This window comes from Stegostoma tigrinum, chromosome 3, assembly GCF_030684315.1.
Source record: "Stegostoma tigrinum isolate sSteTig4 chromosome 3, sSteTig4.hap1, whole genome shotgun sequence".
NCBI classification, from domain to species: Eukaryota; Metazoa; Chordata; class Chondrichthyes; order Orectolobiformes; family Stegostomatidae; genus Stegostoma; species Stegostoma tigrinum.
The window spans coordinates 31,318,915-31,340,404 of record NC_081356.1 but is presented as its reverse complement, the minus strand read 5'-3'; the positions used below and the strand labels follow the sequence as shown (position 1 = coordinate 31,340,404).

The 21,490-nt window shown below is 40.8% G+C and overlaps 1 protein-coding gene across 1 annotated transcript in view; it reads right to left on the bottom strand.

Moving 5' to 3' along the window:
• The window catches only part of ecpas (Ecm29 proteasome adaptor and scaffold), a 111,543-nt gene that overhangs the window by 57,951 nt on the left and 32,102 nt on the right, over positions 1-21,490 (bottom strand). Inside the window, exons 6-12 of the mRNA XM_048527982.2 lie at positions 20,322-20,475; positions 18,243-18,382; positions 13,775-13,856; positions 5,352-5,471; positions 3,408-3,493; positions 1,588-1,666; positions 622-671 (exon numbers count right to left, since the gene is read on the bottom strand). Coding sequence (XP_048383939.2) covers positions 622-671; positions 1,588-1,666; positions 3,408-3,493; positions 5,352-5,471; positions 13,775-13,856; positions 18,243-18,382; positions 20,322-20,475 — 711 coding nt within the window. The remainder of the gene's footprint in view (positions 1-621; positions 672-1,587; positions 1,667-3,407; positions 3,494-5,351; positions 5,472-13,774; positions 13,857-18,242; positions 18,383-20,321; positions 20,476-21,490) is intronic.

Genomic DNA, 21,490 nt, shown 5'->3' with positions numbered 1-21,490 from the left:
TCGTACCACACAGGAGGCTGACATTCAGTTCATTGTGCCTCATTGAAAAAGTTATCTGGTCAGTCCCACTGTTCCTGAACTTTTAATATAATCCTGGAGAAGTTTCACATTCAAGTACTTGGTCAATTCCCTTTTGAGAGTCACTATTGGATCTGCTTCTACCACCCTTACTTGTCAGTGCACTCCACATCATTAATTGTTGCAGAGAAAAGTTCTCATCTCCCCTCTGGTTCTTTTGACAAATAGCATGAAACAGTCTCCTCCTGTTACAAATTCCTCTGGCAATGAGAACAATTTCCATTAGTTTTGTCTTATGGAATGTTTCTTGAACATTCAAAGCAACCAATAAGTGCATGAAAAGGGCTTGCTTTTAACAACAGCATTGTGCATGGTGTTTTGTAATTGGAGAAAGCATATACTGCTGCAGACTTGCAAGCTCACAAATTCACAGTGCCCGTTTTGAAAATAAAGCCAGAATATAATAAAAACATATTACATTAGATTTATAAATAAATGTACTATATCACAAAATGCTTCTGGTCATGCAAAACACACAGCATCACAAATGTACATCAACATTTTACAAAATTAATATAATCTCAAAAATATAAAAATATTCACCTGGATAATTTCCCAACTGCTGAGTATGCCATGGAAAGGGCTTTTGGATCCTTCATCAGAATAAAAGAACAAATTTTAAATTTACAATATATTATAGAGTCCAGAATTAAGCAAGCGATTAAATTGTGAAATAATTTTGCAAGTTAAATGGCACAAAGATTTGGATAAAACTTTATAATTTCCATGAGTTGAAGCGCACTCTAAGCAACATCATATCCCTCAATTCCTCAAATAGTTACGGCAGAATACCTCAGGCAGAAAAGTCTCTAGATGCAATCCCAGTATTGTACTATGTCTGCAATATAACTTGACTCTGTCCTAAATAGGATCACTTGAGCCAAATCAACCAGATTAGTGGATAGCTATTTAGCATCACCTTCAGCACCCATAACAGTGAGTAGAACAGAATCATCCTCTGTCTCAAGGAACTGCCTAACTGTGGCTGAATGGACACTGGCTGGCCATGGACAGAACTGGCCAATATAAAGCTAGATAATTTGCTGACTTTCACCATTCAATCTGACATCATACATTTGTAACCACTTGGCTCAAATAGCTGAAGACAGCCATTGAATTGTTGTCTAGTAAGGAATGAGTATGAAAGTGCAGAGGTAAGATTAAAATTAAAAAGGAACTCAATGTCAGTTTTGATCCTTGGTCTGGGTGGAGCTGGTTCTTTGTTGGAGAATCAATAAAACTTGCATCAATATTCTGCCCTAAATTACTGTAGTGATCCCTTTAGGTGAGGACAAAAATGGATTTGGATGTGATGCAGCCCAATGTCCAAAGTTTCCTGACAAAGCACCATTTAATGCTTGAAGGATAGCCACTCTGGAGGATTGGTGACAACTGGGTAACTCCAGCCCAGGGTTGTCACAGCACTGAAGTAAAGAATAGGAGAGAGCAAAATACAGGTGCCAAAGTACATACATTAATTTTGGATCAAATAGATTTCATAAGTCTTACCTCTTTGTATTCATTGATCAATTTAGTAAGCCCATTTAGAAGCATCGGTCCCAAAGGTTTAATTTTATTATCAGGACAACTGTAAACAATAAGGAGGATTATGAAGAGTGAAGAATACCTTGCACTATTTAAAAAAGGCCAACCAAACATTATTCAAATGCTAAATTGAAAAAAAGCAGTGGATTACTCTACATCAAACAAATATGCTCCACTACTTGCGTTCAATGAATATGTCCCCAGCAGCCTGACTTTGCTACAAACAGATGTTCCATTCAAGATGGTAGCCTTGTACCTGCTTTTGTAAAACACTGGCTAAAATCTTAAATAGTGACTCAAAAGACCCCCTAATATTGTTGTTTATGCCAACAGTATGAAATGGAGCTGCCACTGTACTAATTGAGAATCAAAGGAAAAAAAATCAAATTGGACAACACACAATATTTGGTTTCATATTTGTTGTTGGATCAAAAACTGACAACTCTGCTGGCTAAGCAAATCTAGATTATCAAATCAAATATCTGTGTACTCTAATAAACAATTACAAAAAGAATAATGCTATTTATGAGCTCATTAGAAACTTATGACAGAAAACTAGTACAGGAATTGATTTCTCACAAACAACGAGCAGTGTTTATTTTAAGAATGTTAGTTGATTCAGAAAATGTCTGGACACTGCTGATGAATCTTGCAATGTGACAGAAACTTGGTAGTATGCAAAGCCACACTTCAGTTCAATCTCAACAACAAGAAAATAGCATCATAGCAGATTAAGCAGCCAATTCAAAAAAAAAGTTCAAATCAAGCCATTTCAAATATTTTAAACGGTAACATCCTGTGCACATCTCCCTCCAATTTCCAATTACCTAGATCATCCTTTGGGTTGCTTCAATTATTTTCACTAGTTTGACAGTATTGCTCTCCATTTTCTTTTTGGAAAATCTGGGTGATTTGTTTCAGAGCAAGCTTTCAGTGACTCAAAGAAAATCAGTCAGGTTCCCAACTTCCCACCAATTAAAAAATATTTTGAGTTCTGGCTTTTTTCTATTAAAGTTACTTTACATTTATTCACATCCTCTTTCATCTGCCATAGTTTATAATGCCCCACACCTTTTTTTTTGAAAACTCCTGTATGGGACCTTAACAAAAATCTTCTGAGAATCCTTTATACTCCACATCTGCTGGTGCTCCTATTTCTATGCTACAAATACATTCTTAAAAAACTCCAACAGAATTGTCAAACATGATTTTCATTTCAGAAATCCACAGTGACTGCCCAATTTTGCTATTGTTTCTTCTTTAAGTGCCCAGTCATCCTTAAAACAGATACCAACATTTTCTCTGTTACAGATGTTGACCTATCACATCTGTAGTTACTTTTCTCCAACTCTTCTTAAATATTGGGGTTATATTTGCTGCTTTTCAGCTGCAGGTTCAGTCTATCTGTTCCAGGGAACTTATCAGCCATCAATCTGGTTAATTTTTTATTATCTCTTTACCAGAACTAACTTTTTTCAACTTCATAAATCCTTTGGTATGTATCACATGCAAATTAATCCGAAATTTCACCATATTATGGTTTACTATGATATAAATTTTGGGATTCACTACACAGGAAATCACGGACCTTAACCTGCATCTTAACACTAAGGTAACTTATCACGTTGAGAGATGTATTCAGCGTTTCTTAAATTTGTAAAACAATAACCAAGAGCTTCCTGGCACAATCCTTCTAGATAAAATGTATTTCACAGAAACAATGTTTTGAAGGGATATCATGAACAATTTGTAGTTTAAGTGAAACAAATATGCATGCAACTTACACTGAGCATATATGATGTACAAATTGTAAGGTGAGTCCTCTCAATTTTGCATTTGTATTGGCACCAAACAGTCCATCATACACCACCTGCGAAAACAAGACTGTGAATCAGTACTGTTTTAACAGATCTATATCCTCACGTAAGTATAACACTTGTAGAAAAAACACAGGCGCATTGCATAGTAACTCAGTGAAGAAAACAAGCAATGTGCCAATAATTTCCTAGTATTATAGTCTGAGATGCTTTGATGGTCGTGGTACACTGTGACCATTCATCCAAAGTCTAGATTTCTGAGTCTTACTTTTGTTTGGGACACTTGCCATCTGTCTTTGAATATAGTGAATAGAGTGATTTTGATAGCGTGGAGGAAGGAAGGTGTTTCCACTTGCTGAGAAATTTAAAACCAGAGATCATAAATTGAAATCAAACACTGAAAACTGCATAAGGAGCCCATGCAGTGACTAAGGCAAAAAACACAGGGCCAGTCAATCTGCAAGGGACGGCTGGGTGAGTAGATGACAGAGCTAGGAAAAGAAGTTTATAATAGAATTCACAGCACAGAAACAGGCCATTTGGAATTGGTCTCAGTGGCATTTATGCTCCACACAAATTTTCTCCCACTCGATATCATTTAAAGATGGCACCATGCCCTTTTATTCCTTCAAAACCACAAAATAATGTATATTTTTAACTTATGAAACAAATTCCAATGGGAAGGATTATGGCACATTTTCATATAAAATATCTACTAATGCCATGCTGCCAGTTTCAAACATTTAAATATGTTAACTTAATGACATACTATAAATAATACCCACACCCACCTCTCTTCACTGATCCTTAAAGACAAAAAAGCTAAATCTGCAGTTCTCTGTAAACAGGCAAAAATACGAAAAAGGATAATCTTAGTACACATGTGGCAAGCAGATGCCTCTAATCCTGAACTGAACCATCTATTCATTCAATTCTGTATACAGAACTCCATCGAAGAATGTTACACATAAGAAATGGGAAGATGGAGGAGTAGGCTAATCTAAACACACTATTCTGTGACAGGATGGAACTGTTCTGCTTCTGTAAAACTTGCAATATATCACTTCCATGGACAGCTGTTAGGTGGCACTGAATAGTTACAATTACACAGTAGTATCTGAATGAAGCATGAATAAGGGAAGGAAGAGGCCTCCAACCAAAACTGTTGATTGCATATACCCCTTTAACTGATAATAAAGTACAGTGCAAGAGAAAACAAACTCTAGGGTGGCACTTGATCAACTTAAAGATAAAATGGCAATCATAAATAATGAATGCAGAAAAACTCCACATTTAGATTCAATGGTATTAGAATTCAGCTGAAACATGTTCAAACTTGAGCTTAAGTAGCCACAATTGGATGAAAGTTACCCCGACGGACAATAGCAATAAGTGTGTGCCTGTACAAAAACTGAAGTTGCTGGAAGCTCAGCAGGTCTGACAGCATCTGCAAAGAAAATAAATCAGAGTTAAATGTTTCAGATTTGGTGACCCTTCCTCAGAACTGATGGTAGCTGGGGAAACGTCAGATATAAGCAGAAACAAGGGGGGAGGATGGGGAAGGGAGTAAACAATAGGTTAGAACCCAAAGAGAGAGGTTTAGCAGTTGGATAGACAAAGGAGTTAAAGTCGATTTTGTTATCAACTCCTTTGTCTATCCAACTGCTAAACCTCTCTCTTTGGGTTCTAACCTATTGTTTATTCCCTACCCCATCCGCTTCCCTATTTTTTGCATATTGACTGATGTTTTCCCAGCTACCATCAGTTCTGAGGAAGGGTCACCGGACCCGAAATGTTAACTCTGATCTTTTCTTCACAGATGCTGCCAGATCTGCTGAGCTTGCAGCAACTTCTGTTTCTGTTCCTGATTTACAGCAACCACGGTTCTTTTGTTTTTTATTTAGCATGCACCTGTATGCTGGCTGGGAATGTCTCTGCAGCCTGTCTGGAGCGTAACAAGTGAGGGAGAATCTTCAGTTTAACCCGGGTGCTAACTGGTTCTCGTTTTAGCTCAGGTTTCATCACTGCTCCCTGCAAAAGATTTGTACACATTTCTGTTAAAGAAACAAAGACTGCCAAATTGATTAAGCCATCAACATATTTTATATGTATGTAGGTGTATTATGCACCCTCAGAGACCAATAATGCTTAAAAAGTAATTCAAATGTCCAGTTAATGATTGAAAGGATCACATGACAAGGTAATAATGTTAAGACTTTTACTGAAACAAAAACTAAAAGCAGCATTGAATAAACATCCGTACTACAGAGAAAAAAAAAATCAACCATTTAACTTTTAAAACAATCCAAAATCCTCTGTCAGTCAAATTTTGCCATCCATTTCAGGACACTTCATTCTCCAGAAACCATTCCAAAGCTATTCGCAGGCAACAAGGTTTAGAGCTGGATAACCACAGCAGGCCAAGCAATGTCAGAGGAGCAGAAAGCTGACGTTTCGGGTCTGGATCCTTCTTCAGAAATGGGGGAGGGGAAGGAGATTCTGAAATAGAGAGAGGGGGGAGAGGGAGGCAGATGGAAGATGGATAAAGGAGCAGATAGGTGGGAGAAAAGGTGGACAAGGAGGCGGGGATGGAACCATTAAAGGTGAGTGTAGGTGGGGAGCTAGGACGGGGGTTGGTCGGTCAAGGAGGCAGGGATGAGCCTAGTAGGTAGGAGGTGGAGGCGGAGGTTGAGATGGGAGGAGTGGATAGGTGGGGAAAAAAGACAGACATGTTAGGGAGGTGGGGACAAGCTGGGCTGGTTTGGGATGGAGTCAGGGGTGGGGAGAATTTGAAGCTTGTGAAGTCCACATTGATACCATTGGGCTGCAGGGTTCCCAAGTGAAATATGAGGAAGGTTTAACATAGAAGGTTTTCTTGGGGCCTGGGATGGAGTTGGGGGGGCGGGGGGGGGGGGGGGGGGGGGGGGGGGGAGGAGGAGGTGCAGCACATCTTGCAGTTGCAGGGAAAAGTTCCAGGGGTGGTGGGGAGTGTGGAGCGGACAAGGGAGCCACAGAGAGTGTGGTCCCTCCAGAAGACAGATAAGAGTGGGAAGGGAAAAATGTCCTTCGTAGTGGGGTTCGATTGCAGGTGGCAGAAGTGATGGAGGACAATGTGTTGGATCCGGTGGTTGGTGGGGTGGTATGTGAAGATGAAGGGGATTTTGTGTTTATTGTTATTGCAGGGAGGGGTTACGAGGGCTTGCGAGGGATGAGTTATGGGAAACGCGAGAGATACAGTCGAGGGCATTTTCGACCACTGTGGAGGGGAAGTTGCTGTCCTTGAAAAACAAGGACATCTGGGATGTCTGGGAGTGGAATGCCTCATCTCGGGAGTAGATGTGGCAGAGGTGAAGGAATTGGGAATAGGGGATTGCATTCTCTGCAAAAAGGTGGGTGAGAGGAGGTGTATTCCAGGTAGCTGTGAGGGTCAGTAGGCTTGAAATAGATATTGGTTTCCAGGTGGTTGCCAGAGATGGAAATAGAGGGGTCCAGGAAGGAGAGCGCGGTATCGGAGATGGTCCAGGTGAACTTAAGGTTGGGGTGGAAAGTGTTAATGAAGTGGATGAACTGTTTCAGCTCCTCGTGGGAGCATGAGGCAGCGCCGATACAGTCATCAATGTAATGGAGGAAGAGGTGGTGTTTAAGACCAGTGTAGATGCAGAAGGAGGATTGTTCCACATATCCTACAAACAGGCAGGCATAGCTTAGCCCCATGTGGGTACCCAAGACCAGCCCCTTTGTCTGTAGGAAGTGGGAGGAATTGAAGGAGAAGTTGTTAAGGGTGAGGACGAGTTTAGCTCAGCAGTTAAGGGTGTTGGAGTGGGGGGACTGGTCAGGCCTGTGGGACAGGAAGAAGCAGAGGGCCTTCAGGCCATCTGCATGGGGAATGCAAGTATTTAGGGACTGGACATCCATGGTGAAGATGAGGTGTTGTGGACCAGGGAGTCAGAAGTTTTGGAGGTGGTGGAGGGCATGCGTGGTGTGACCGATGTAGGTGGGGAGTTGGAGCCGGAGGGGGGGGGGTGGAAATGGAGTCGAGATATTCCCAGCTGTATTTCCTTCTCCAATCAGACAATTTATAATCCTCAAACTGGCTTTCATAGTGAGGATTATGCTGGAGATCCTGCATCTAATTAAAGCTAGACAAACATGCCACCTTCGTTTGAAACAAACATGAACTCAGTTGTTCTAATCAGAATACAGTACTCAGTCACATCCTTCACTTTCAAACAAATTCTTTCACAGGGCTTGGTTGTCCCTAATCTCCCTCAAGAAAGCAGTGGAGAGTTGCCTGCTTGAACCACTACAGTCCACATGTGCAAGTACTCTCACTGTTCTGACAGGAAGGGAGTTCCAGAATCTTGATCTGGGACAGTGAATGAATGACACTGTAGTTGAGGATGGTGAGAGACTTGGAGGAAAACTTGCAGGTGGTGATGATGATTTCACGTATTTGATGTATCTGTTCTTCTTATTGGGATGGGTTGTGGGTTTGGATGGTGCTTTTGAAGGAACCTGGTTGAGGCATCAGCCACATTGCCTCCATTTCGCTGCTCATTCTCTTGGATTCTTTTAGACATGCTCTGTGAACTTCTGTGACATTTTAGCAAAACCTGCACCTGATTGTACAATTGCTGTGGACCCTTCCCCTCCCAATGCTCATTGCCATTGCAACAGGAATCACACGGTCTTGTTTCCAGGTAGAAATTCTAATTAGATGTCTTCCAGTCACCCAATCTCACCTTAGTTTGGAATTAAACAGATTGTTTAAAGTGTAACTGCTTATAAAATCTGACATTCCTAAAACCTCATTGGGACTTGGAAAACAACTGCTTAACAATCACCAGAATAGCAGCTCCGGTCATCTTGGAGACAGTCCACATCACAGGAGAGGTGGTGTCTAAAGAAGTAGAATGTATGAAGGTAGATAAATCTGTTCCTGATCAGATATATCCAAGAACCCTGCAAGAGGCTCGAGAAGAAATTGCAGGGCCCTGACTGACATATTTGCATCATCATTAGCCATGGGCGAGATCCCAGAAGACTGGAGGGTAGTGAAAGTTGCGCCTTTATTCAAGAAGGGCTGCAACAAAAAGCCTGGGAATTACATGCTAGTAAGGTTAACACCTGTAGTAGGTAAGTTACTTGACAAGATTCTGAAGGATAAGATATACATACATTTAAAATGACAGGGTTTGATTAAGAGTAGCTAACATGGCTTTGTGCATGGGAGATTATGCCTCATCAATTTGTTAGAGTTCTTTGAAGTGATTTGGAAGGTTGATCTAAGTAGGGTTATAGACAGTCTATATGGGTTTCTGTAAGAGTCATGGTAGGCTGCTCTGGAAGGTTAGATTGCATGAAATCCAGGGAGAGTTGGCAAACTGGATACACAATTGACTTGCTGGTATGATGCAGAGAGTAATAGTGGAAGGATGCTTATCAGTTTGGAGGCCTGACTAGTGTATCTCCCAGAGTCAGTGCTGGGCCCATTGCTGTATGTTATCTATATCAATGATGTGGAAGAGAGTCTACAGGGCACAATTGGTAAGTTTGTGGATGACACTAAAATAGGCTGTATCTTCGACAAGGAAAGTTATCAGAAATTTCAGCAGGACTTTGATTAGCTGGGGAAGTGGGCCAAGAAATGGCAAATGGAGTTTAACATTAGTAAATGTGAGGTGTTGCATTTTGAAAAATCAAGTCATAGTAGGAGTTTTATGGTGAGTCATAGGGCCTTAAGGAGTGTAGTGGAACAGAGGGACCTTGAAGTTCAGGTACATGGTTCTCTGAAAGTGGAGCCACAGGTGGACGGGGCAATGAAGGCAGCTTTTGGCACACCAGCCTTCATTGGTCAAGACACTGAAGTTACGTTGCTGTTATACAGGATACAACTGAGGCCGTACTCGGGTATTGTGTTCAGTTTTGGTCACCTTGCTATAGGAAGGATGTTATCAAACTGCAAAGAGTGCAGAAGAAATTTTCAAGGATGCTGCCAGGATTCAAGGGATTGAGTGAGAGGGAAAGGTTGGACAAGCTAGGGCTTTTTTCTTTAGAGCATAGGAGACTGAGGGGGAATCTTATAAAAGTGTATTTGATCATGTGAGGTGTGGCTAGGGTAAATGCTGAGTCTTTTCCCCAGGGTTGAGGGATTGAGGACTAGAGGGCATCAGTTTCAGGTAAGAGGGGAAAGAATACATGGGAACCCAAGAGGTAACTCTTTTACACCGAGGGTGGTCTGCATATAGAATGAGCTGCCGCGGAAGTGGTTAAGGTGGATACATTAACAACATGTAAAAGGCATTTAGACAAATACATGGATAAGAAAGGTTTAGAAGGATATGAACCAAGTGCAAGGAAATGGGGTTAGCACGGATGGACATTTGGTTGACATGGATCAGTTTGGGCCAAACAGCCTGTCTGTGCTGTACGACTCTGAATATTTTGCAGCTCCTTCTTAGTAAAACAACCTGGGGCTCCCTCAAACCCTAAACAACAAAGAATGCCCACCCCACACCCCCTTGACCACCAACCACCCAACCTCCTCCAACTGCTGCATTTGTTGGGCACAATTCATAGTAGATCTCATGATCCCCTTCATTCTTACACAGTGTGCCTTAAGTAGATAGTTGCAAAACATAACACTGCAGTAGGTGTGTCAAGCAGCTTCCTTAAATATACAAATATATGGACCTGAAAACTGGAGGAGATTTCTAACCAAATGTTCGACCTTTACGTAACAGTATAAAAAGGCCTGTGCTAAATTATTAATTGTGTTATAGTGACAGAAGGAAACAGCTCTTCAAAACATTCCTTTCCTCTGCTGCAGTTATTAACTGATGCTGCTATGTAATTTGACCGTACAGCTACCCTCCAGTGATTTCCAAACACAGTATGCATTTCCAGCTCGAGATACACAGGCAAATGCAAGTTTTAAATGTGGTTACTTGGCAGTGATTAAAATCAAGAGCTGATATCACTTCTCCTTTCCAGAGAACGACTGTAGAAATCTGTATCATTCAAACAGAGATCAGCTAACATGCGATAGTCCAAATAGGATCCACACATCCTGAGGTTGTGCATTTATGCTCTAAGGTTGCACTTGTTTAGTTTGAGAACATTCCAAACTTTGGGTAAGAGAAATAATCTACAATCGCCAGGATTCTCAAATTAAAAAACAATATTTGGACACTCTGGATACCTCTATCATTCCAAGACTTGCACTAATCATGGCAGGTTTGGAAAAGTAAAGCATTTACAAATAATAATTTACAATAAGTCCCTTGGTGTGACTATAATTTCTGTCAAGAAACATTAAACCAAGAAAACTTCCAGTCTTTACCTCACAACTGATGAAGGTGGTATGAACGAAATGTTTGCATGACAAATCACTCGATTGAGTGTGGACAGCAGGAAGCTGGAGAGTCTGAGATAACAAGGTGTAGAGCTGGATGAACACAGCAGGCCAAGTTGCATCAGAAGAGCGGGAAAGCTGACGTTTTGGGCCTAGACCCAGTATTTCAGGAAGTTGGAGAGTGACTGCTGGTCTAGAACTCCTTATCAATGTTAGTCAGAATTTTCAAGAGAGAAAACAGAAGGACAAAAAAATAGACCAACGAATGATAGAGCTAAATAGGCATCTATGGCTGGTAAAGTATGTTGGGAACTGAAGCTGTTCAAAACTAACAAGTGTAATTATACAGTCAGTTGTGGATTAAAGAGGCAGACATGGTGAAGATTTTCATCTTACAAGCACAAGTGCAAGAATGTCAAGTTTCCAACAATCATTATAGCTTAAAATGCAAGAGAAAAGCTGCTAAGTTGGCAGGCTGACACTATTAATCAGAGTTCAGGATCAACATGCTCCTTGGAGGATGAATGGTAAGCATGGCAAGATCTGGGAATCTATGATGATGAGGTATTTAAAAATCTAAATAAAAAGGAAGCATTTGTAAGGTTTAGGAAACTGAAATCAAACAAGGCCCTTGAGAAATATAAAGGAAGCAGAAAAGAAGTTAAACAAGAAATTGGGACAACTAGAAGGGCCAGGAAATGTCTTTGGCAAGTAGGATTAAGAACCACCCCTGGGCTTTTTATACTTATATTAGGAGCAAGAGGATGAGTAAGGAAATGATAGGTCCACTCAAAGACAAAGGAGGGCTTTTATGCATGGAGCCAGAGGAAGTGGGTGTGGTCCTTAATGAGTACTTCTCTTCAGTATTTACTGAGAATGACACAGATGACGGTAAGATTAAGGTGGTGGTTGTTTTGGGTGTCTTGAAAAATATGGAGGTGAATAAACACACAGGGCCTGATGGGATCTATCAAAGGATTCTGCAAGAGGCTAGGGAGGACATTGCTAAAGTCTTGACACAGATCTTGGTATTCTATTTAGCCACAGGTGAGGTTCCAGAAGACTGGGGAATAGAAGATGTTGCTCCTTTTTAAAAGGGGAAAAATAAGAAACATCCAGGAGATTATAGGGCTAGTGAGTTTTACATCATTAGCAGGGAAATTATTGAAGATTTTTAACGACAGGATTTACTTGAATTCGGAAAAATTTGACTTATTAGGGATAGTCAGCACTGCTTAATGCAGGGGAGATCCTGTCACAGATATGATTGAGATTTTTGTAGAAGTGATGAAAACAGGGCAGTGGATGTTGTCTACATGGACTTCACTAAAGTATTTGACAAAGTTTCTCATGATAGGCTGTTCCAAAACATTCAGTTATATAGGATCTACTCTCAGTTGGCAAAGTGATACAAAATTGACTTCGTCATAGAAGACAGAGGGTAATATTGTAGGGGTATTTTTCTGACTGGAGCTCTGTGATCAGTACTGTTCTGTCAGTGCTGGGACCTCTTATTTGTAATTTATATGATCTGGATGAAAATGTAGGTGGTCTGATTAGGAAGTTTGCTGACATTAAAACTGGATGAGTCGTGGATAAAGAGGACGGTTGTCAAAAGATACAGCAGGACACAGATCAGTTGGAAAGTTGGGCAGAGAAATGGCAAATGGTGGTGTGATTTGAGGTGATGAAATCAAAGAGGAAAGCACACAGTTAATCGCAAGACTGTTAAGGGCATTCACATACAGAGGAATCTTGGGTCCAAAGTCCATAGCTCAACACAGTGTGGAGCAGGAGAAACATAGCAGGTCAGGCAGCAAAGGAACAGGAAAGTTGGTGTTTCAGGTTTACACAGTCCTGATGAAGGATGTAAATGCGAAATATCGACTTTCCTGCTTCTTTGATGCTGCCTGACCTGCTGTGTTTCTCCAGCTCCATACTGTATTGACTCTGGCTCCAGTATCTGCAGTTCTTACTATCTCAAAATCCATAGCTCCCTGAAAGTGGCAACACTACTGAATAAGGTAGTTAAGGCAGCCTGTGACATGCTTAATTTTATTGCTTGGAGCACCGAGTATAAAAGTTGGCAAATCAAGTGCAGTTGTATAAGATTTTAGTTAGACCACACTTGCGTATTGTGTGCAGTTCTGGTCATCACACCTTAGAAAGGATGTGGAGGCTCCAAAAAGGGTGCTACATCCGTTACCAGGATATTGCCTGGTTGGGAGTGTGAGAGCTATAAGGAAAGGTTGGATAAACTCAAATTGTTTTTGCCTGAGCTTCAAAGGCTGAGGGATGACCTGATAGAAGCATATAAAATTATGACAGACATGGGTAGGGTGGATAGTCAGTCTTTTTCCCAGGAAAGAAATGTCAAATACTACGGGGCATAGGTTTAAAGTGAGTGTGGGAAAGCTTAAAGGAGATTTGTCAGGTAAGTTTTTTTTGTTTACACAGAGGGTTGTACGTGCCTGGAATATGCTGCCGGGGAGATAATAGAAGTAGAAATGTGAGAAAAGTTTAAGGAACGTTTAGACAGACACAAACAGGCACAGACATGACATGCCGAAGGACCTGTTCTTGTGTCGTACTGTTCTATGTTCCATGATTGGATGGGGACTGCCATAGTGAAAGCAACAGATTTATTTATTTTTTAATCATGTTGATTGACAGCTCATTTCTTATTTTATCACTCCAATGGGGGAGGACTGATGAGATGAACAGAACAATCCTATGCTCATCACCAAGATTAGTGAATTCATTTCAGACACCGTCTAACAAATGTGGATTTTGGTGGAAATTGCAAGAAATCAATGCTGTATCGATGTTTTATGAAAGTGTTGCTTTCTTTTATGGTTATCTAAATGGGCTTGGGCACATTTAACATAATTTTCATAAAAACATTGAACACTCAGTTCTGGAGTTTTCAGCTTTACAGAATGTATAGTAAAAGATAAAGCAGCACACTAAACAAACGTACCTCTTTCGTCTTCAGCGGTATGTCCCCCAGATAAATTTTGTAGAGTTTATTGACAATTAAAGGATTGTTCCAGTCAATTATACTGTGAAAACATGACAAAATTAAGTTTCAAATTTTACAACTACTTGTATTATTTCTACCACTTCGAATTAAAAACAAACTCGGGAGATTCAACTAGCAGTTTGTTAAATGAATTAAAATACAATTATCACTGGCTATACCTATGCAAAATAGGAAAACAGGGAAAAAAAAAAGATAGTAGGAACTGCCAATGCTGGAGAATCTGAGATAACAAGGTGTACAGCTGGATGAACACAGCAGGTCAAGCAGCATCAGAGGAGCAGGAAAGCTGACATTTTGGGTCTGGACCTTCTGAAATAAACAGTGAGAGGGAGGGAGGCGGCTGGAAGATGGCTGAAGGAAAGCAAGCGGAGGCTTGGAGCCCGCTTTGTGGAACACCTACACTCGGTTCGCAACAAACAACTGCACCTCCCAGTTGCGTACCGCTTCAACTCCCCCTCCCATGCCTTGGACGACATGTCTATACTGGGCCGCCTCCAGTGCTATAACGATGCCACCCGAAGGTTACTAGAACAGCACCTCATTTCGCTTGGGAACCCTGCAGCCCAATAGCCTCAATGTGGATAGGTGGAGAGGCGGGATGGGACAGGAGGAGTGGAGATGGGGGGCGCTGGGAGGAGTGGAGATGGGAGTGGAGGGGGGGGGCGCGGGTGGAGTGGAGGTGGGGGGGGGCCCAGGAGGAGTGGAGGTGGGAGTGGAGGAGGGGGCGCGGGAGGAGTGGAGGTGGGGGGGGGGGCCGGGAGGAGTGGAGGTGGGGGGGGGGGGGCAAACGGGAGGAGTGGAGGTGGGGGAGGAGTGGAGGTCGGGGGGGGGGGGGGGGTGAAGGACGGACAGACATGGGGACAAGCTGGGCTGGGGGATTCTGAAGAGTGTGAAGTCCACATTGAGGTCATTGGGCTGCAAGGTTCCCAAGCGAAATACGAGGTGCTGTTCCAGTAACCTTGAGGTGGCATTGTTATAGCACTGGAGGCGGCCCAGGATAGACATGTCATCCAAGGAGTGGGAGGGGGGAGTTGAAGCGGTTCGCAACTGGAGGGTGCAGTTATTTGTCGCAAACCGAGTGTAGGTGTTCCACAAAACGGGTCCCAAGCCTCCGCTCGCTTTCCCCGATGTAGAGGCCACATCGGTAACAGCGCATACAGTATACACATTGGCAGGTGAACATCTGTTTGATGTGGAAGGTTTTCTTGGGTCCTGGAAAAGGGGTGAGATGTAGGGGCAGGTGTAGCACTTCCTGCTGTTGCAGGGAAAAATTCCAGGAATGGTGGGGCTGGTGGGGAGTTTGGAGTAGACAAGGAAGTCATGGAGAGAGGGGTCCTTCCGGAAGGCAGATAAGGGTGGGGAGGGAAAAATGTCTGGTAGTGGGGTTAGATTGCAGATGGCGGAATGCTGGGGGATGATGCGTTGGATCCGGATGTTGGTGGAGTGGTACATGAGGATGAGGGGATTCTGTTATTGCGGGGAGGGGCTGTGAGGGATGAGTTGCGGAAAACATGAGAGACGTGGTTGAGGGTGTTTTCGAACACTATGGAGGGAAAGTTGCCATCCTTGAAAAACAAGGACATCTGGGATGTCTGGGAGTGGAATGCCTCATCTCAGGAGTAGATGCGGCAGAGGTGAAGGAATTGGACAGAGGGGATGGCATGTTTGTAGGAAGGTGGGTGAGAGGAGGTGTATTCTAGATAGCTGTGGGAATTGGTAGGCTTGAAATGGATATGGGTTTCCAGGTGGTTGCCCGAGATGGAAACAGAGGTATCAGGGATGGTCCAGGTGAACTTAAGGTTGGGATGGAAGATGTTAATGAAGTGGATGAACTGTGCGGGCTCCTCGTGGGAGCACGTGGCAGTGCCAAAACAGTCATCGATATCAAGGAGAGAGAGGTGGGGGATAGGGCCAGTGTAGCTTTAGAAGAGGGATTATTCCATGAATCCTCCACAATCTCCAACTCCTCTGATGCTGCTTGGCCTGCTGTGTTCATCCAACTCTACACCTTGTTAAATAAAACCAGAAGTAGTCTATACAATCCCTTGACCCTACTCTATCATTCTACAGGATTCATGGCTCATCATCTATCTCAATGCTCTTTCCATATACTATTCCCATGTTCCTTACATTTTTATTATTTAGAAATCTAAAAAATCTGTCTTAACACAATTGTCTATACTAACTTTTCCTTTTACATACCATTGAAGTTTTATACAGTTAAAACATTTTTCACGAGTTTAATTTAAATTTTAAAAAATTTTTGAGCTTCATGGTCTGCCTTTGCTCTTCTTCCGTTGATTTCAAATTTTTTACCATCTATCACTGTCCACAGTTAGATCATGCTTCCGCTTATAGGCCGTGACTCAAAAGAGACTGTATTTGTTGTAAACCATGTCTACCATCAAAACTATCATAAACTAACTTGTTTCTCATTCCTATGAAGCTTTGTTGCTTAGATTTAAGACCGTTGTTTCAGATTACATCACATTCAACTTTAATGGAATAGCCTATCAAATTATGGTTACTCATCCTGAAGGATTCCTTTACACTAAATTAATTAATTAACCTTTTCTTGTCACACAATACTAGATCTAACATAACCTGCTCTCTAGATTATGCCTCAACACACTGCTCCAGAAAACCATCTCTCACATATTTCACGATTTCATCCTCCACAGCATTTGTGCTGATTAGTTTTGCTGCGTCTGTATGTGGATTGACATCAACAATGATTATTCTATTACCCTTGTTACATGCACCTGCAATTTCTTGACTTATACCATTCTCTACAATGCCACTACTATTTCGTGGCCTCTCAACTCCCACCAATATTAGCTGTCCCTTACAAAAACAGAAATTGCTGGAGAAGCCCAGCAAATCTGGCAGCACCTGCGGAGAAAAACCGGAGTTAACATTTTGGGCCAAGTGACTGTTCCTCAGAACTGTTCTTTTGGTTTAGCTGTTCCGTAATGTTTCTTAGCTCCACATAAACTAATTGTCCACTTCTTAATCTTCTGATACAAGATCCTCTGTCATTAACATACTGATTTCATCCTTTATTAACAGCACTACCTCTTTCTTTTTTATCTTGTCTTTTTCAAATGTTAATTATCCATGAATATTGTTTTCAACATTGACCAATATGCAACCATGTCTCTGTCATGGTCATTCTAGCATAACCGTTTACTTTTATTCATGCTGATAATTTATCTAATTTGTTGTAAATGTTGTGCGTATTCGTTAGTTTTAGTTTGCCTTCACATTTTTCAGTATTTTGATCATATTTAATACTGGCCTTTATTTCTACTGCTAATTTCACTTCTTATTTTCCTTCCTATCATCAGCTCTATTTTCTGTCTGAATTCCGAGGTTTCCAACAGCCTGCCAAACTAGTTTACACCCTCTCTCTGGAGCACTACCAAATCTTCCCCCAAGACAGTTATGGCCCCAACTAACTAAGGTGTAAACTTTCCACAATGTACATTTACTAAGCGTCTCAGGACTTGTCCTAATTCCTCAGTTTATAAACAAGGTGGTTGTAAACAAGGTTATAAACAATTATGGTTCATCACAAAAAACTAGATCACATTAAGATGACACTGCCATTGCAAAAATATTGTCAACTTCTGATCCATGGTTTACACTGTTATACATTACTGATGCAAACAGTACGGACATAGCTAGAAAAGTGGACAAGTCTGAATCTGATACACTACATCATTCGCAAGAAACTGAAACATGTTCTCTACCCACCGAATTACTAAACGCAACCTTTGTAGTGCTCGTCCAGTTCCGACTTACTGCACCTCTGATTTTCATCACTCTACCAATTGGGGCCATCACTCCAACTAACTAGGCCTCAATCTCTGGAACTCCCTCTGTAAACTTGTCCACTTTTTCACATTTCTCTCCTCTTTTAAGATGCTTCTTAAACTTTCCTCTTTGACAGAGCTTTTGGCTACTTGCCTTAACATCAATTTGTGTCAAATTTTGCTTTATAACATTCCTAGCTATGGTCCTCGGGAAGCTTTACAATTTTAAAGGTGCAATGTAAATATAAATTATTTTGTTTATATCCGGCTCTAGAGTGCAACTTGGCTTCCCATAGATAAATCAAAATTGAGGCAGTGTACACAAGCTACAATGACCCTGCTTTAGAATGGTATCGATAACAAGCTGAACACAACCTTGAAGCAGTGATTGTGTGTGACTTGTCTAGACAGAGGAGAAAGAAAAACTAACTGAACACTTCCAAGCCCATTGCAAAACAATGCAGATGACTTTCGGACATAGGCTTAATTCCCAATCATAAGAAGCTAGGTAAACATGCAAATATTCAAAGGTGTTGATATTAGGTACCAATTCTAAAAGACTTTAAAATAGTATGAGTCTTAATTCTTGCCTTTGCATGCTTTTCACCTCCATATCTGCAGCAGTTGCCACGCTATGCCGAGTATCACTCGATGCTACCACCAGGTGAACAATTGCTTCATTTTCTGGTATATGCTCCGCTTGAATGAACTTCACAATTCCCAGTTTGCACTATGTTCAGATATTAATTAGGATTAATAGGCTGTTTTCTTTCCGATCCTTAAACTATTTTAAAAATGATGAGGCTACAATGTTTAACAAGATTAAGCAATGAAAAGTCAATGATCTCAGAAAGTTAAGGTCACCATAGTCCCAGAGGACCATAGGCTACTCTCTCATTAGAGAGAGATGGTGAGTTTAAACTGTAGGTCACGACACCTCAGGTGAAGAGCACAATTCAGAACACAGGGCACTCATGGTGGCTTCAGCTAATACACAAATTAAAGCAGTGCTCTTGTGCTAACTGAACACCTTGAAATGAAAGCCATGCATACTGAAGTTTTAAAACCAGATACATATGTTACTAAAAGTCTGACATCTGCCCACATGTCCGCTTTGTGCTCTGAACTCATTCTTGACATGTTTTTGTCAAATTTTCTGCAAACTCTCCTTCCATCTCTTATCCCCACAGATTATAAACTTTTAAAATTGAAATGGCACAAAGTTGTCATTCCATTACCTGGGACCACACCTGCAAGCACATCAATTTTTTTTGAGTTTATCTTTTCTTGCAGTTCGATTTAATTATTTTTAATTCAGTTATTGGTACATAATAATTCAAATATACAATATATGTATACACTGCCCATCCCAGCCCAACTCCCCACCTTCCCACAAGACCGAATTTGGTGCACCTGAACCACCTCCTTCTCTGGAGAAATTGAACTGAATTAAAAATAAAATCTGGAATAAAAACCAACAGCAGTAACACTGACTATGTAACACTGGATTTTTTAAAAAACCCAACTGATTCACAAGTGTACTTTTAGGGAAGGAAATCTGCTGTCCTGACTGTATCTAGTTTTTGTGAAACTCCATGGCAACACGGATAACTGAAAAGGCCTTAACAAACCACTCAGTTGAATTTCAAGGTGACTCACCACCACCTTGAGGGTAATTAGCAATAGGCAATAAATGTTGGCCTCAGCAATGAAGAAATCCTCAATAATAAATTTAAAAATGCATAAAAGAGTCGGCATTGTACAATACTTCAGTGTCTGTCAGGACAGATGCCTAAGCATTAAACATGTTTATATAGGCATCTCCCACGACGAATGCAGACTTTGGAATTTATAATGGAAACAAATGACTGGCAATAAAACTTTAAATGGAGACTGAGCTACATGTGTACATTTCGGTCTAACTATCCCCTGTGTTTTAATGGGAGCTAATTATAAGAAGATTGCACAGCCTTTAAATCAGTTTCAAGCATGCATGTTGCACTGAGGTTGCTGTTAACTACAATATCACAAGGGGCAATTAAACCTCAGTAAAAAAACAATTTTTTCTGACTGCCGTGTGGCACCTGTGATAAAGGTAATGGCAGTAATTAAGTGTTGATCTGAGGTTGGTTACAAGTTATCCCACCTGTAAATGGCACAATGTTCTGTTTAGCATTGCCAGACTTTACAGACATATGTTCAACTTCCTGGAACGTAAATAGCCAGACTGACTGGTTTGCAGATTGTTCCAGTTTGACAAAATGCATCTTAGGAAGAGAAGGAAAGGAATCGATGAAGACTTATTTAGTTCCACCAATTTTATAAATCATATTTACTTCATAAATCAGTCAGCAATTCAGTAGTATGCATTGTGGCACTTATGCAGAATGTTGTAAACCAATTTCCACTGCTCTGTCAGTAAGGGCTAGCTACAGAATGACAAACAGAAACATTATTTCCTTTTGGTGGAGTAAACAGTTTTAGAGTGGGAAAAGGAATTTGTCAACCTCAGCACATCTTACCTAATATCAAATCATTAATTCACAAAGTTGAAAGACTGGCTGAAATGTATATTCTATTAATGTTAGCAGATTTCAAGAATTATTAGATCATTAAAAGATTAACATTTTATGCTGTAATTTACTTGATCACCAACACAAATTCTATACCTGCTCCAGCTGTTCAGGTGTCCACGGGTTATCACCAACAACACGTTTGGCTGCATATGAACTCATACCAGGTGGTGGCTGAGCAATACCACCACTACTGGCACCTTGTTGAGGGCTCTGGTTTGGACGATTGTGAGGTTCGCTCAACACAAACCTAAAACAGGAACCAATTGTAAAATGCAACAAAACCCACTTGTTTCTGGTAGCATTTGTTACAATATTTCCAGCTGGAATTATCATTGCAGAAGAACTACAGAGAGCTACTTAAATTTAACAAACAACTGAACCATTTCACAAAACATTTACTGATTTCAGAAAAACAAATAATTCGTACAAGCACATTTCAATGACAGCTGCAATTTTTTCCAAAGCTTTTTCCCTAAAGCTTATCTGAAACCACTACAATAAATGCTCAACAAATTGGAATTGTCCCTTGTTGTTTCAAAACAAAATCCTCAAATTTCCCCCACCGTACAATACCCAAAATATGGATCTTACAGCACAATCAAACTTAAATGTTTTGAGTGTACCCACATGACATGTGACAAAGATACTGAAGACAGCTGACCATTTGAGTGCAATAACCCCAACAAAATTCCCATTTCTTGAATGCCTCCAAAGGTAAATGTACCACATATATATTTTGCCATGCAAGGAGAGGATTAGTTCATCTACTGAGTCATTAGTAGAGAACATAGCTACAGCACCACAACCTGACTCGAGGTTTTCTTTTGCTCGAGAGCTTTTATTTATGACAGAAATACAAAGGATTGAATAAAACAGAATTACAGCAAATGAGGCAATTCTGCTTATCATGTCTCTACTAACTCTGAAACATGTGCTGTTGTGCTTAGCTTCCTATCCCTGTTTTTCCCTAATCAACCCTCAAAACATTCATCCTTAAATGGCTGTTCAACATGCCTTTTAAAATTACTTCTGAAATTAACTTCCTATACACTCCAGATCTGAGTGACAACATTTCTAATTTTCCCTCCAATGATTCTGAATCTATAACTTTTTATTAGAGACATGCTTGTCAGATAGAATTGGTTTTGCTCTATTCCACTAAAACCTCTCAGCATCTTGAACAATTTCTATTGAGTCAAACAACCTTCTCCATTCCAAGGAAAACTGCGCTACCTCTCCTCCCAATTTCATTGTGTATGTCC